This window comes from Nerophis ophidion, linkage group LG25, assembly GCF_033978795.1.
Source record: "Nerophis ophidion isolate RoL-2023_Sa linkage group LG25, RoL_Noph_v1.0, whole genome shotgun sequence".
NCBI lineage: Eukaryota > Metazoa > Chordata > Actinopteri > Syngnathiformes > Syngnathidae > Nerophis > Nerophis ophidion.
Window position 1 is genome coordinate 21,259,543 of NC_084635.1, and position 17,298 is coordinate 21,276,840.

Sequence of the window (17,298 nt, forward strand, 5' to 3'; positions counted from 1 at the left end):
GGGCTGGGCGATATGGCCTTTTTTTAATATCGCAATATTTTTAGGCCATATCGCGATATACGGTATATACCTCGGTATTTTGCCTTAGTGAATGAACACTTGATGCATATAATCACAGCAGTATGATTATTCTATGTGTCTACATTATAAAATTCTTGTTCATACTGCATTAATATATGCTCATTTTAAACTTTCGTGCAGAGAAGGAAATCACAACTAAGTCAATTTACCAAAACTGTATTTTGTTAAAGTTATTAGCAGGTGACTTTTCAAACGATGCTACATATTAGCAGTAATTTTAGTTTTGGTAGCAACGCTTGTGCCCCACACTTGACCAATCAAAGTTGTCTATTCGACATATTCCCGCTTGAAGCCGAACCACTGCCAAACGATGGACCCCGTGCTGTTTGTCTTGGGAATGAATTCTTCCTTCATGTGTTACCAGATTCGCACCTTCTTTCTTTTGTATTATCCCTCGGAACACTCCGCTAGCATTACAGCTAACGTTAGCCACACTGCTACCTCTCTGTGTACGTATGTGACGTGTACGTATGTGACGTGTACGTATGTGACGTGTACGTATGTGACGTGTACGTATGTGACGTGTACGTATGTGACGTGTACGTATGTGACGTGTACGTATGTGACGTATGACGTGACAGTATGTGACGTGTGTAAGAATGTGTGCTCGCTGTCTGTGATAAGGAAACACAAGAAGGAGTGGGAAGAGCCTGTAGTGTAATGCCCGCAGCTAAAAGCAACTGGGTGAGAACGTATAATCAAATATTACGAAATACTTATTTTCTATATCGCACAAAGACAAACCTGCGATATATCGAGTATATCGATATATCGCCCAGCCCTACATACAGGTATGTTGATATTTGGTTACATGTCCCTTGGCAAGTTTCGCTTTTGGTAGCCATCCAAAAGCTCCTGGTTGAATTTTTGACCACTCGTCTTGATAAACTTGGTGCAGTTCAGCTAAATTTGCTGGTTTTCTGACATGGACTTGTTTGATCAGCATTGTCCATACGTTTAAGTCCGGACTTTGGGAAGGCCATTCTAAAACCTCAATTCTAACCTTATTTAGCCATTCCTTTACCACTTCTGACGTGTATTTGGGAGTCATTGTCCTGTTGGAAAACCCAGCTGCTCTCAAGACCCAACCTCCGGGCTGATGATTTTAGGTTGTCCTGAAGAATTTGGAGTCGGCCTGGAAAATATATCAAAATACTCAATGTATCGTGGGTTTGTCTCTGTGCGATATAGAACATGACGTATACTCATGATATTCGAGTATACGTTCTCACGCAGTTTCTTTTCGCTGTAGACATTAAACTGTATGCGTTTCCCACTCTTTCTTGTCTCTCCTTTTCACAGACACGTAAACCAAGCGCACCTTCTTACACATGTCACGTGTGCAACATCACACGCTCCCGCGGAGCATAGTTAAAGACATGATAACATTAGCTGTAAGGCTAACGGTGAGATTTAAATGACAATTAAAAGGAAGTCTAAGGTGCAGGTGGTAATACGAGGGAAAGAAAGTGCAAATCTGGTAAGAAATGTAGGAAAAATTCATTCCCATGAAAAACAGCTCAGGATCCATCGTCCGGCAGTGGTTTGGCTTCAAGCGGGAATATGTTCAACATTTATGCAGCTAAAGCGTAACTACAAAAAGTAGCAGCACTGCTAATGTAGCATCATGGGGCGGCATAGCTCGGTTGGTAGAGTGGCCGTGCCAGCAACTTGAGGGTTGCAGGTTCGATTCCCGCTTGTGCCATCCTAGTTACTGCCGTTGTGTCCTTGGGCAAGACACTTTACCCACCTGCTCCCAGTGCCACCCACACTGGTTTAAATGTAACTTAGATATTGGGTGTCACTATGTAAAGCGCTTTGAGTCACTTGAGAAAAGCGCTATATAAATATAATTCACTTCACTTCACATCATTTGAAAAGTCACCCGCTAGAGATTTAGGAGTACTTGAAACACTGCATCAACATCTCCATCCGGTGCCACACAAACAAAATGCCGAAGTGACTATCTCCACATCAACACCGTATGAAAAATAAAGTCAACAACAGAAGGGGATAATGTCCGCAGGAACCTATTATGCAGCTCATCTTGTGTGACATCATGCACAAAAGTGCACATTATTTGTTTTTAACTATTGTCGTGGCGTTCTGTACTAAAAGTACACTTTCATTCAGTGTTGTTTTGATATGTCATCTTGGTGACATCATTCACAAAAGTGCACTCTTATAGCTTGTTTTGAAATGTCTCTGACAATCTTGCACTTTCTGTTTTGGAAATGACAGGAATGTCTGTGCCACTGCTTAATAACTGTTAAATAAATACATTTTGGTAAATTGACTTAGTTGTGATTTCCCTCTCTGCATGAGAGTAAAATGAGCATATATTAATGCAGTATGAACAAGAGTGATTTAATGTACACACATAGAATCATCATATTGGTGTGATTATATGCATCAAGTGTTAATTCAAGGCTAAGGCAAAATATCAAGATATATATCGTGTATCATGACATGGCCTAAAAATATTGAGATATTAATAAAAGGCCATATCGCTCAGCCCTAATTTGGAGATAATCTGCCTTTTCATTGCCCCACTTACTCTCTGTAAAGCACCGGTTCCATTGGCGGCAACACAGGTCCAGAGCATAATACTACCACCACCATGCTTGACGGTAGGAATGGTGATCCTGGGATTAAAGGCCTCAACGTTTCTCCTCCAAACATATTGCTGAGTATTGTGGCCAAACGGCTCAATTTTTGTTTCATCTGAACACAGAACTTTCCTCCAAAAGGTCTTATCTTTGTCCATGTGATGTCAGCTGAAACAAAAATTGATGAACGTTTTTTGTGGCAAACAAGAGTGTGCTCCAATCACTCTATCACAAAAAAATAAGAGTTGTACGAATTATTGGAAACTCAAGACAACCATGACATTATGTTCTTTACAAGTGTATGTAAACGTTTCACCACGTCTGTGTATCACCTCAAAAACAGAAATTTCACACGACATGTACACAAACACATTAACAGACACGGATAGGACAGCAGTCAATAAAGGCGGCGTGTTGCGTGCAGGATTTCACAGAGCACCATTGCTTCCCTTCTGTTTACTGGGTATCTTCCAAAAGACATTTCCCCACCATGTTTGATCGAAGTAATCATGTTAAAAGCTGATCACCGCAATCAAACTGTAATTAACAACACTAAAATAGCCCAGCCCTACCGCCAACTTAAGTTAATCAGTCTGGTAAAGCCAGAAAGAGATTGGAACATTCAAAGTTATTGGGATACCCTCAGGGTTTCCCCTTAATGTAACTGCATGTGGTGCACAAGTATCTTGACAATCCAGGGGAAACGCTGACCTGTCAATGTATCGTCCATATACCTGTGGCATTTTTTTAAACATCATCATCACAAAATGATATTTTAATTTTTGAGAAAATATTTTTGTTTGCGTTTTGTTATTAGTGCTATTTTGAAAAAAAATTTTTTCCAGTCCTTCCTTTTAAATGGACAAAAGCTGAATACAGTTATTTTTGTAGCAGCTTAATGAACAATATTGTTACAGTATATACCGTATAAATAATTCTGAATGAAGTAGTCATTATTTTTCATACATGCAAAAAAATATCTCATTAGAGCCAATGAATATGCTTCATAATCCGATTAGTCGACTAATCTTTAAGATAGTTGATGACTATCAAAATAGTTGTTAGTTGCAGCACTACTAACTAGCACAAAAAACTTTGTCAGCAGACCAGACAAGGGCTGTTTCAACCCTCTGTGCAGCTGCTCGGCACAGACGTCATCACCTGTACACAGTAACTAGTTTAGCCTCTACCAAAACAATGAGCCAGTCACGATTGATTTAATTTCAACAAATACAAAAGGCATAATAAATAAACCCACGTTTCAATTGCTCGGTGCTTTTAGGGGACGCGCCGTAAACAAATTTAACAATATATGATAAGAAATACTTTCATTGGTAGTTCCCATTGTTCTATGCTAATATGGCTTCTGTCAAAATGTTTAATTGTATTTGTTTAATTTCAGAACATAAATGAAAGCATATGTTAGTTATAACCAATACCATATATCATCATTCCATAATCAAATGAGTTTAACGCTACAATTTAAGAGAAGGATCAAAACATTTACCGTATTTTTCGGATGATAAATCACAGTTTTTTTCTTAGTTTGGCCGGGTGTGCGACATATACTCCGGAGCGACTTTTGTGTGAAATTATTAACACATCACCGTAAAATATCAAATAATATTATTTATCTCATTCGCGGAAGAGACGAAGAAAATGTCACCAATCTTCACACATACACACACGTCAGCAATCGTCACACACACGTCAACCAATAAGAATTTGGCAGGGGGGGGTCATGGCAGAAGTGCATTGTGGGTCATGGGCTGCTAACTGCTATATGCTACTGCCGTAGCTATTAAAATGGATCATTTCAACGTTGGCAGTAACTTATGAGAACTGAGAAGGGCTGAACAAAAATGGCACTGAAAAGGAAATCATGTACTGCAGATTAAAAGCTGGACGTAGTGAAATATGCAGCAGAAAATGACAAGAGGAAGCGGCGCATACCTTTAGAGTTGGCAGAGTTGTTTAGAAGCGACATCGAGGAAGAAGCTCTGTCATCCGGGAGGAACTCAAAGTAAAGCCGCTGCTCCTCCACATCGAGAGGAGCCAGATGAGGTGGTTCGGGCATCTGGTCAGGATGCCACCCGAACGCCTCCCGAGGGAGGTGTTTAGGGCACGTCCAACCGGTAGGAGGCCTCGGGGAAGACCCAGGACACGTTGGGAAGACTATGTCTCCCGGCTGGCCTGGGAACGCCTCGGGATCCCCCGGGAAGAGCTAGACGAAGTGGCTGGGGAGAGGGAAGTCTGGGCTTCCCTGCTTAGGCTGCTGCCCCCGCGACCCGACCTCGGATGAGCGGAAGAAGATGGATGGATGGATGGAGGAAGAAGATTTCATCGGATTTATCGATTAGGAGTGACAGATTGTTTGGTAAACGTCTATGTTGTATTTTATCAAAAACATTTCCCCCAAAAATGCGACTTATACTCCAGTGTGCCGTATATATGTTTTTTCCTTCTTTATTATGCATTTTCGGTCGGTGCGATGTATACTCCGGAGCGATTTATAATCCGGAAAATACCGTAAATAAATGTTTTATTGGGCACCCAATGAATTTTCCAGGGACCCACTCCTGGGGACTCAATACATTGAAAACCTAAAAACACCACTAAAGACATAATGCTTCATGTTATTCAGATTTTTTTTTTTAAGTTAAAGCATCAATCTCAATGGTTTATTTCATAATGGCTTCATTTTCTTCCAATAAAAAGGGAAGTATTTTTTAATAACTTTTACGATATGTAACACGTTAGTGTATTGCATACTTTGCTAGCTTTATTTATGCAGCACTTTTCATGACACACTAATGGCAAACACAAATTGCTGTACAAAACAAAACTGAACTTTCAATTTATTACAAAATAGCTTAAAACATGTTATTACAAAATGTATTACATTTATTACATAATATCGTGTTACCAGTCATTTTTCAGTTGCATTTCAGTTGTTTTTATGTTTTGAATCATTTCTGTCTTTGGAGCGTCTGAGCAATGCTGGAGGTTTTTCCCCCGTCAGCCCCTAAAGAACAGAGATTTAAACAAACAGTCTTAAATTGTTAGCACAGCACTATTCAGTCTTTAAAATGCATAACCTCTGTCTTTTCTCGCTGGCTGCCCATTCCTTTCCTAAATAATTAGCAGCCAACAAATAAAAATGTGTTATATCATTTTGCTAATATTTGCTTTTGTGTTTAGTCACCAGCAAAGAAACGCAATGGCAAGCGATGTGTGCAGCCACGTGAAGGTGGTCGTTCGGGTGAGGCCAAACAACGACAGCGAGAGGTGTGAAAAATTTCGGAATGTGGTCCAAGTTGCCGATGACCACATGATAATATTTGACCCAAAAGAAGAGGAGATATCATGTTTTGGGTCACAAAGAGTTCGGAACAGAAACCTCAACAAAAGGGCGAACAAAGATCTTAAGTTTGTCTTTGATCGTGTCTTTGGCGAGACTTCTACTCAAGATGATATATTTGAGAATACCACTAAAGGAGTGCTGGATGGTGTCATGAACGGATTCAACTGTACAGGTAATATTGTTATTAATACACATTGTTTAAGCCAATAAACCAATTTTATTATCTGTTTTAATGTCCAAACAACTTTGAACAGTTTTATTAAATTTTTGGGAGAATAAACGAAATCACTGCTTTGTTTAGTTTGCCTCTTACTAATCTTTGAACAAATACACGTCTCTGACAATTGCATGTTTTTGAATGTCACATAGCAATAGTTGGATGTCAAATCTGCTACTTTGCCTCCAACATTCAACAGCAAAATTATTTGTTATCAGAAGTATTAGACTTGAATGAAAGATGATTTCACTGTTTTGTGTTGTTCTCTTTTTGTAGTTGGTTAAAGAAACTACTCTACAATTTTGGAAATTGTGTCCTACTGGTTTGGTTTTTCTCAAGCCATTCTAAAATTAGATTTTTTTGTCTGTCATACCAAATTGAGCTACGGGTGCTGTTTTATTAAAGAAGGAAATCAGTCGTATTGCAAATTGAGGTTATAGTCATCATTCAGTTGGAAGCAAGGCAAGTTTATTTATAGTGAACAATTTGTACACAAGGCAATTCAAAATGCTTTACAGAAAAAGAAGGCTAAATTAAAAATACAAAATCATATTTCAAATTAAAAAATTTGAAAAAACAACAATAATTAAAGTTAAATCAATCAAATACTGTAGATGAAATACTTTCAGTTGCCATATGCCCAATTGAATACCAGTGTTTTCAGACTGGATTTGAACATTATCCAGTATGTCAGACCTGTCATGGTAGGTCTGACCATATTTTTGTTTCTTTAGGTAAGTATTATCTTCCCTAGTTTACTGTTGTTTCCTTTTCAGTGCTCTTATTTTCTGTTCCACTTCCTGCCTGGCTCTATCGATTGGCAGCCTGAGCACACCTGTTTGTGGTTGCCATATAGGCTTCTTTATACTCTAGTGTTGTGAACTGACAATTGTTACTGACTGTTTGTGTTGCTTTGCTAGCTTTTTTTATTTATTTTTTTATTTTATTTATTTTTTTTGGTGGGGCTTTTAATTGCACCTTTCTTTTGCTACTATTGAGTAATAAAAGATTATTTCTTACCTGCGTGTTGCCTGACGACTTGTATTTTGAAGTCAGACGTACCGAAGCGATGCGTGTTCATGACATTAATAGAATTTAAAGTAATTCGACACTTAATTTTTGTTATTTAGAATATGCTTAAAAAAACATTTAAAACTGCAATGTTGTGATGTATCAAGTGGCGACTATACTTTTTCCATGTTAACAATAATGGCATACTCACAATATCATTATTGTGGCCGCCACTCTGCATGATGTACTTAACTACACTTTTACCTTTTGTTTTAGTTTTTGCTTATGGAGCAACTGGATCAGGAAAAACACATACCATGCTAGGTACACAAACGGATCCAGGGGTTATGTACCGTACGATGAAAGAGCTTTTCAAGCGCATGGATGATGTCAAAGAGGAGAAGGAGTTTGCTGTTGCAGTCTCATATCTTGAGGTGAACATTTGAATATTTTTGCAAAAACCTGCTGTATATACAATTATTGTAATGATATTTGGTGGCAGCATGCACCAAAATTTGCATTTGTTTAAATTCCTCAATTAGTTGGCAAGTAATTGGAAATTAAATTAATGTACAGTGTTCCCTCGGTTATTGTTTAGTTCCAGTCAAGTGTTTTGGAAATGCTGCCCAATATTCAAGCCATACGTCATCTATTGCAATCTTTGGATAAGTGTTGTTTTGTTTTACTGCAGGTTTATAATGAACAAATCAGGGACCTGTTGGCTAATGTAGGTCCTCTTGCAGTAAGAGAGGACAGTGTTAAAGGTGTGGTGATTCAGGGCCTCACACTGCACCAGGTTAGTTGCCACACTGTCACATCAGAATTCATATATCTTATATAAATCACAAGTTAATCTGTAAACTGGAAACATTTTCCCCATATGTTAGACCGGCTAAATGGATTATGTATTTTCCTTTGAAATAGCCAAAATCTGCAGAGCACATCCTCGAGGCGTTGGATTCTGGCAATCAAAACAGGACACAACACCCTACTGATATGAATGCCAATTCTTCCCGGTCCCATGCTGTGTTCCAGGTACTTCACTTCACTCCCATTTGAACAAACTAAATGCTAATTTTCATTATAATTAAAACATTCAAATATAATCTATTAGGGCTGCATTGAGTAATCGATTAATTTGCTTCCAAGAAAGTTTAGACTTATATTCTATTTTAGTATAAGGCCATGTCCACATATCTGGGGTTGAAACGAGCTCCATCCACACAAGTAGTTTCAAAACTCTTTGTTTACACGCAAATGCATACAGCTGCTGTCATGCAAATTTTGTCCAATCAAAAGCCTGGAAAAGCAGCAAAAGCCTAATTGGTGGCATTAAACCTTTTGTTGCTATGTTTATTTTGATATACTAAACATACAATAAATGTACAGTATTTTTAAAACCAGCTTGCACTCACACAGAGCCCGGAAAACATTAATCTTTTTTAAAGATGCCTAAAGCGTGCATAGGCGCCTGTGCGGCTAAAACCAACACTCGCGGAAATATAACACATTTAATCAGCAACAAGGTGATATATTACATGTGCAGTGAAGTGTACATATTTCTCAAATTCGCGCGCAGTAACAAGGAGCCAAAGACACGTCTTAAATGTTTAAGTGCCTGAAGCGCAAAACCTGCCAAACTCTTGTGGAATTATAACAAATTTAATCAGCAATATAGTGATACATTTGCATTGAAGTGTATATTGTCGTTAACATTAATACACACTAGCAAGGAGGAATGTTATATCACGGTTTTTTGTTTGTTTTTGTCACGTGCGCACGTTCGTCAATAACTTCATGATCTGTTATTAACAACATTAGATAATGTTGCACCTTTCTTATGACAAGAAGCAAAAAGTCATGGTTGTCAAAGTTATGCCATCAGCTGTGGGTCCGACAGTCATAGTATCCATAGCAGCTGTCACTGGAGTTGGCGAGAGTGTCGCAGCATCTTTCAAAGCTAATTTTGTTACATATTTTCAATAATGTAGAGTAAAAATAACAGCATGTTTACGTTCCAACATACAGTAAGTCCTCTTAGTGTTTTTTAAGCCCCCAAGGCAGTGTTGTTTACTATACATTGAGCTTTAAAAATGGTTGTGCACAACTGTGACGTCATGAGATGAATAAAAGTCTCTGTTTATGTTGTGTACGCGCATATGCTTAAGGGTTTGCGAAAGTGTGTGTTTTGAAGGACAAAAGGATAAGAAGCCTAAACATAGAGATAAGTATGCGTTTATATAGTATTCATGTTCATGTAAAAATGGCCTAATTAACCAAATCCAGACCACATGCAGTTCCCCAGAACTTTAAAAAGGCAAACATAGTTTTCGCATAGCCGTTGTAATAGAGCGCACATGAGAGTTGTAGTGTGTGTCATGCTCTGTGTGGCGGCAAACAGTGAAACGGTTTATTTATAATCTTTTTAATATTCAATAATGTTAAAAGTGCAGTCTCAATGTTGATCTAGTTTTCTCTAGAATACACACTAGGTCTATAAATTGTTTTATCTGATTAGCGATCAATCAAACAAACTAATGATAAGATTACTCAATTACAGAAATAATCAACAGCTGCAGCTGTATAATCTAATAATATAGAAGTAATCTTTTAACTTTATTCTTAAGTACCACACATTTATTTTTATAAAAACAACAGAAGGATTGTTGGTGTCTTGATGACCTTATGAGTACTTTATTTTTCCTCAGATATATTTGCGACAGCAGGACAAAACGGCAAGCCTCAATCGCAACGTGTGTGTGGCAAAAATGAGCCTAATTGATCTGGCAGGCTCAGAAAGAGCTAGTGCCACCAACACCAAAGGGCAACGCTTTCGAGAGGGTGCAAACATCAACCGTTCACTCCTCGCCCTGGGGAACGTTATCAACGCTCTTGCCGACCCCAAGGTGAGTCAGATTATCCTATGTTCATTTAATATGGATTAAGGTATATCCAGAATGTTGGAAAAACAACATAAATATATTTTCGACATACATATATTTTATTATAGCTTGAATTCTTGATTCTACCACTTGTTTCCAATATGAACTATAAATAACTTTTACTTCAAGGGACTTATTAAAAAAGGAAAAGTTGGTTTAAAACTCATCAGATGAGTCAGATTAAAGTTGGAAAAAGAGATGTAACGATGAACAGTCCATGGTTAGTATTACCGTTTCAAATAAAAATTTGCCTAAAACCATGATTGATAACACGTTAACAAACTCACAGACCGATACTGACACTGCTTATTTACTGGAGAAGCAAGCTTGCGCTAGCTAGTTTAAATGCAAAAGACATTTCCCCTTTTACCCATTAAAAAAACAAAATTCCCCAATCTAAAATTGTATAATAGATTACAGTCTGAGCAACTAAGATATTCAGTTTTGTACATTAAATCTAAAGGCTGTGCTCTCTTAGTGAGTTCAATCGATATTCGGAAGGATTATGACAACAGGAAATTAATCTGGTTGACGTCGCATACACCGGATGTGGCGCACCCAACACGTTTTGTTTCACTAAAACTTTAAGAAGATAAAAATATTCAAAAACACAAAAGTATTATGCCCTAAGTAGCCAGAAATTTATTTTTATATACCATATTACTGCCAATAAAGTATATCGTGTGGCTATGTATTTATTGTATTAATTTTCTATTATTAAATTAAACTGAAGTGTGTATGAGTACTTTTTGAGCACACTCGTAGCAATAACGTAATAATGTTAGCCATGATAATTTTGATGACAATAACCGTTATATCACATTTTCATATCGTTATGTCCCGAGTGGGAAATAATTATTTTTTTGTATAAATTATTTTAATGTGTTCCCCACACATTCCTTTGTGTGGCCCACCACTATTGAATTTGGACCGCCACAAATGCATTTGTTTCTTAACACAGAACAAGAAGACGTAGAATAGACCTTTATTGCTAACTTAGCAACTTTGTCATGTAGAGATGGGAATTGATCCTGCGCAGGGGAACATGGGAGATGTTGTTTACGTCTCAGACCATCTTACTCAATAGCACCAGAAAAAATCCACTCACGGAGTACTCCAAAGTTCTTATTTGATACCTTCACATGCCACAACATTATTGTGAGAACTTTGAAACAGTATTTACATTATCGTTCCATCCTCCGTAAGCTACCAAAACAATTGTCTGAGTTCTTCCAGGTAAATATGGAGAAACTCATTGCTTCCTAACAATTCTATTTATAGAATGGATGAATGGGGTTGGGGAAGGTCCACATTCTCCTCCTCATTTGTTTTATTTTCATCATATTTTCACCCGCCTATGTTGCTTTTGTTGACTGTCCGTCTGTCAGAAGGATTACGCAAAAACTACTTGACCCTGAAAAAATGTATTTGGTGAAAAGCTGCTTTGACCCAACAATGAACCCATTACATGTCAGTCTACATATGGAGCAAAGGGCAGACCAGGACTTTTTAGCAAGGCATGGTATTCTTTTTGCATAGTCATGGATTCCTGGTCAAATAATATGCTCTGATATGCAGTATTGATGCATTTAACAATATGTTACCTATACACAGTAGTATTGTGTAACTGTTCTGCCAGAGAGTTTTGTGCAGAATTTTCCAATATCATGTCGCTAAGTGAGGTAGGAAAAATGTAAAAAAAAAAAAACGTACTATTGTAAGAGTGAGTTTGAGACCACCACATGCTCATACGGCAATCATTTCAGTACTGCGGTTTTGCATGTAATTAGATTATGTGTACCGATTCTGTACTGTTTCTAGTGAGTGTGTGTATTGTTTAAGTATACATATACTGAATATTTTTTGACTAACTAATAAACTCCCAATTTCAAATCAGAATCAGACATACTTTATTAATCCCAGGGGGTAAATACAATTTTTTTAGCACAATCCCATTCAAGATCAGACAAACATTACAGGGAGACAGAACGGGATTGCTGACGGGCCAGCCAACTTCCAGCGCCCCTTACAAAAAAGGTGTGATACAGGTAAACAAGTGAGGTGAATGGGAGAAAAAAATAAAACATTAAAATAAAATAAAAAAATCGGTCTAAACCTGGGCCCCTGTAAAGGGGGTCCAGACTGAGGCTAAGGGAAAACAAAAAACTCATAGCCATAGTACACATCCCTCTTACAAGGGTGTAAGAGGGAAACATCAAAGATCACAAAGGACATGAAAGACATTAAAGTAGCGGAGCTGATGCAACCAGCCACTTCTACATACAGCCATGATTAAAAAGTAAAAGAAACATATACTCTGTGGTGGCCTCTGCGGTGTTCCATGCCGTCGTCTGCTGGGGTCCAGAAAGCATGGCCAGAGACAGGAGCAGACCCAACAAAGCAACCAATAGAGCCGACTCCACTCTCGGCCGCCAACCAACTCTTGGCCAGGAAGAATGAGGTGTCCGATACCTGCTCATTCAGCCAAGACTGTGAAGGTTGTCTGTCCTGACGCTCAGTGCTAGCTCCTCAGCCCTGTCTCTTCATCCGCATCTCCTCCGATCTCTCCAAACTGACTCTGGTGTGGCAGACACCCAGCAGCTGGTCTCCATGGCCAAAAGGCTCCCGGGAGGCAGATCCAGAATTGCAAATTGCCTAAAATGACAGTTTAATGCTATGTGATTACTATACAGTAATAGGCATTTCTGACATTATTTGTGACAGTAAACTGCATAGTATTTAGACGAGGGTTGTCACAATACCAGAATTTCAGCAATCGATCCCAATACCTAGGAATGTTTACGATTCTCTACGCTTATTCGATACCACGATTTAAAAAAAAAATGGATCTATTGTACTTTCAAACTTACAACTTTATTGAAAACTGTTTCAAACTGTCAAGTATTTTGGATTACTGTGCTTTAAAATATTTCTGCAAATAATTAAAATCGCAGTGCCAGAGGTGCCATTTTCTACCGCTTATTCCCTTTGGGGTCGCTGGAGCCTATCTCAGCTGCATTCGGATAAAAGGCGGTGTACCCCCTGGACAAGTTGCTTCCTCATCGCAGGGCCAAAACAGATAGACAGACAACATTCACACTCACATTCACACACTAGGCCAAATTTAGTGCTGCCAATCAAGCTATCCCCAGATGCATGTTTTTGGAGGTGGGAGGAAGCTGGAGTACCCGCAGGGAACCCACGCAGTCACGGGGATACATGCAAACTCCACACAGTAAGATCCCGGGCCCGGTATTGAACTCAGGACCTTCGTATTGTGAGGCACATGCACTAACCCTTGTGCTAACAAATAATAGTGTGCTTATAAATGACAACAATAGTCAACTATTTTTTTTTTTTTTTTAAATGAGAGCAATAATGTGGAGCCCTTAAGTATGTAAAGTATGAGCAAGGGCGAGCCCGAAGCCCGAAATCCGCATTTCTGACAGACGTTTATAAATACATGGAAAACACTGGCTAACACATGTATCAATAAATCCATGTCTGAGTACAGAGGAGCCAGGTGAAGAAACACTATCACAGGAGCCATCTGCACCAGGAGAAACAAAATGCCCCCACAGCCATGGCTGATAACCCCAAATGCAGAGAGCTCAAAATGAAAAATAATAAAACATGTAAAATTAGTAAGAACCATGTTTAGGAATGAAGAATAATTTTTTTTTTTTTTTTTTCCCCAAGATGGCGCTGCTGTAGTGGCTGCTGTTGGCAGGAGCTCTGTGCTCTTGTCACCCTTTTGTGTTTCCCTCTTGTTTTCATCCATCCATCCATTTTCTACCGCTCCTTCCCTTTCGGGGTCGCGGGGGGCGCTGGCGCCTATCTCAGCTACAATCGGGCGGAAGGCAGGGTACACCCTGGACAAGTCGCCACCTCATCGCAGGGCCAACACAGATAGACAGACAACATTCACACTCACATTCACACACTAGGGCCAATTTAGTGTTGCCAATCAACCTATCCCCAGGTGCATGTCTTTGGAAGTGGGAGGAAGCCGGAGTACCCAGAGGGAACCCACGCATTCACGGGGAGAACATGCAAACTCCACACAGAAATATCCCGAGCCTGGATTTGAACCCAGGACTGCAGGAACTTCGTATTGTGAGGCAGACGCACTAACCCCTCTGCCACCGTGAAGCCCTCTTGTTTTCATGTGTTATTATATTTTTTTGCCTTTTGGTCCGGGACCCTTTGGGACTGTGTGACAAGGGGTGGCACTTTTGTGACCTCTATGGTGCTTTTTTTGTGGACTTCTGGATCTGCCTCCCGGGAGCCTTTTGGCCATGGAGACCAGCTGCTGGGTCTCTGCTACACCAGAGTCGGTTTGGAGGGACTGGATGAGATGCGGATGAGGTGACAGGGCTGCGGAGCTAGCACTGAGCGCTGGGACGGAGAGGCTTTGCAGTGTCTTGGCTGGGTGAGCAGGTGTCGGACACCTCAGTCTCCTTGGACGTATCCTCGCTCATCCATGCGGACTGGACACTGGCCGAGAGTGGAGTCGGCTGTCTTGGTTGCTATGTTGGGTCTGCTACTGTCTCTGGCCATGCTCCCTCCACCCCAGCGGACGATTGCGTGGAACACCACAGAGGCCACCACAGTGGATATGTTTCTTTTACTTTTTATTCATAGCTGTATGTAGAAGTGTCTGGTTGTATCTGCTGCTTTAATGTCTTTAATGTCTTCTGTGTTCTTTGATGTTTCCCTGTTACACACATGGAAGAGTGATGTGTACTATGGCTATGAGTTGTTTTCTTCCCTTGGCCTCAGTCTGCACCCCCTCCCCAGGGCCCAGGCTAAGACCGATTTTTTTATTTTGTTTTTAATCTTCTATTTTTTTCTCCAATCCCCCCTTGTTTACCTGTAACTCATCTTTTTTGTAAGTTGCGCTGGAAGCCGGCAGACCCGTCAGCGATCCTGTTCTGTCTCCCTGTAATGTTTGTCTGATCTTGAATGGGATTGTGCTGAAAATTTTAATTTTCCTGGACGAACTCTCCTGACGGAATAAATAAAGTACTATCTAATCTAAAGGTAAAACATATTATGAAGATAGGGGCTGTCAAATGATTAAAATATTTAATCACATTTTGTTTATAGTTAACTCATTATTAATCGTGATTATCGGATATAGGTTTAATTTTTCACCCGAGGCAGATAATTTTCAGGGAGCAGGGCTATACCAGCTGTATATCCATCCATCCATTTTCTACCATCCCTTTTATAATATGTGATATTTCTACCTGAATTTATGCTTCTGATATTCTGTACATTACATGTTGTACACATTAATGGTCTTCATATTGCTGGATGACAATGTTTTAACCTACTCTATTAATTAATAAAATGTAATATGCAGCCTGCGAATCATTCTGTAGTTGAGTACTCGACCAGAACATGTTACAAAATAATTTACACAATATTTCAGCCAGCCAGAAAACCCCCACCCCACCCGCCATCATATTCCTCAACTAATGTACTAGCATTTCTTTAGGTGCAAATATCACAGATTATCATTACAAAACATCTCTGACAAAGCTTGATCGTAATGTAAGACATTTTTAGTTTGTTAATGTCACGGCTTTCCCTAAATTGCCAAAATACATGTGGTGGTGGGGGGGTGGTCAGGGACTTGGTCGATATGGCTCATCGCAAGATTTGCTATGATGCATATATTCTTTAAAAAGGCAAAAAAATGTGAATATACATTTAAAGCAAATCGGTTATTTAGTATTAAGAGATACATTTTTCTTACATAATATTGTTTTGTAGCTGAGATAGGCGCCAGCGACCCCAAAAGGGAATAAGCGGTAGAAAATGGATGGATGGAATATTGTTTTGTTCTATTTTTAAATTGTTGCTGCTTATTGTACAATGTACTTTGTTGGGAATTTGTAGGTTTTTTTTTTTTAGATTTCTCACTTTTTTAGTCACTCTTTCTTTAATAAAGAGGACTGGCAACACATTTAGCATCTATTTCTGGTGTTATTGGCGACTGTATTCGTGTTTACAGACACTGTTTGGATACTGCCGTGCCATGTCCGTGACGAAAAGCAGTGTTGGTGCTAGGAATTTTCAAAATGAGGTCCCAGGGACCCCATCAAGTCATAAAAATGCAGTCCCACAGTAAATTTTTGGGGTCCCACTTTTTGTAACCGTTTTGAAAACAAATGACAATGTATGCATTATCCTGTGATATCTCACATTCCATATTGTGTTTTGGAAAAAGGTTGTCATAAACGTTACGTTTACCTCCCAAGTAGGGAGGTAATGGGTCCCATTTTTATAGTCTTTGGTATGACTCGGTCGGGGTTTGAACTCACAACCTACCGATCTCAGGGCGGACACTCTAAACACTGTCAGCAATGCGAGCGACACTTGCTAACTTGTCTGCCACTTCTCCAAGAGACTCCTTTTGACTCCTTTTTTCAACATTAACATTTCAAAAGGCACATACTTCATCATTAACATTTCAAAAGGCACATACTTTCCCCGTTTGTTGACCTGCAAAGTACGTTTTGGGGGTGGTGAAGTCTGGTCGGGTCCTGGTTAGCTTGAAGCTAACAGCTAGCCAATCTCCATCCTCGAACGATGTCAATCCAGCGGGAGATAAAAATGAAGTTTCCATGGACTCACAAAGACTAAGACAACTCATTTACTGGAGACATGGCACAGGATGAAGTTAAAAATCTTGACTTTACACTCACCTTAGTGTTTACCATGAAGCCTTTCTTTTGACAGCCCCTCGCGGTAAAGTTGTTTGAGTACAAACTGACGCAGTAGTTGTGATAGATAAAGCTTTCGGCCAATCAAAATTAAGAAATTGTACCAGAAAGTTAATTACTTCCAAGACGACCAATAAAAACGTGGAGAAGACAGGGTCGGGAAAAAAATTATAATAATCCGCGTCCCAGGGACGCGCAGATTTACGAAAAAAATTGTCCTTTCTGATTTCAATGCGTAAAAAGACACAAAAAGTGTGTTAACACCAACAGAGGTTGTTTATAAACTCGGGGAAATAAATCCCTGGGGACAGGAGAGCTTTAAGGGAAAAAAATCAAAGAA

General features: G+C 39.3%; 1 protein-coding gene and 1 long non-coding RNA gene across 2 annotated transcripts in view; one reads left to right on the plus strand and one right to left on the minus strand.

Moving 5' to 3' along the window:
• kif18a (kinesin family member 18A) overlaps positions 1-17,298 on the plus strand; it is a 55,849-nt gene that overhangs the window by 7,651 nt on the left and 30,900 nt on the right. The window contains exons 2-6 of the mRNA XM_061886995.1: positions 5,892-6,226; positions 7,559-7,716; positions 7,974-8,078; positions 8,207-8,317; positions 9,991-10,188. Of these exons, the coding sequence (XP_061742979.1) occupies positions 5,911-6,226; positions 7,559-7,716; positions 7,974-8,078; positions 8,207-8,317; positions 9,991-10,188 (888 nt within the window). The 5' untranslated portion in view covers positions 5,892-5,910. The remainder of the gene's footprint in view (positions 1-5,891; positions 6,227-7,558; positions 7,717-7,973; positions 8,079-8,206; positions 8,318-9,990; positions 10,189-17,298) is intronic.
• LOC133543038 (uncharacterized) lies at positions 12,118-17,062 on the minus strand. The gene is made up of 2 exons (XR_009804286.1): positions 16,941-17,062; positions 12,118-12,879 (listed from the first exon to the last, which is right to left on the minus strand). It is a non-coding gene; the product is annotated as an uncharacterized LOC133543038 (long non-coding RNA).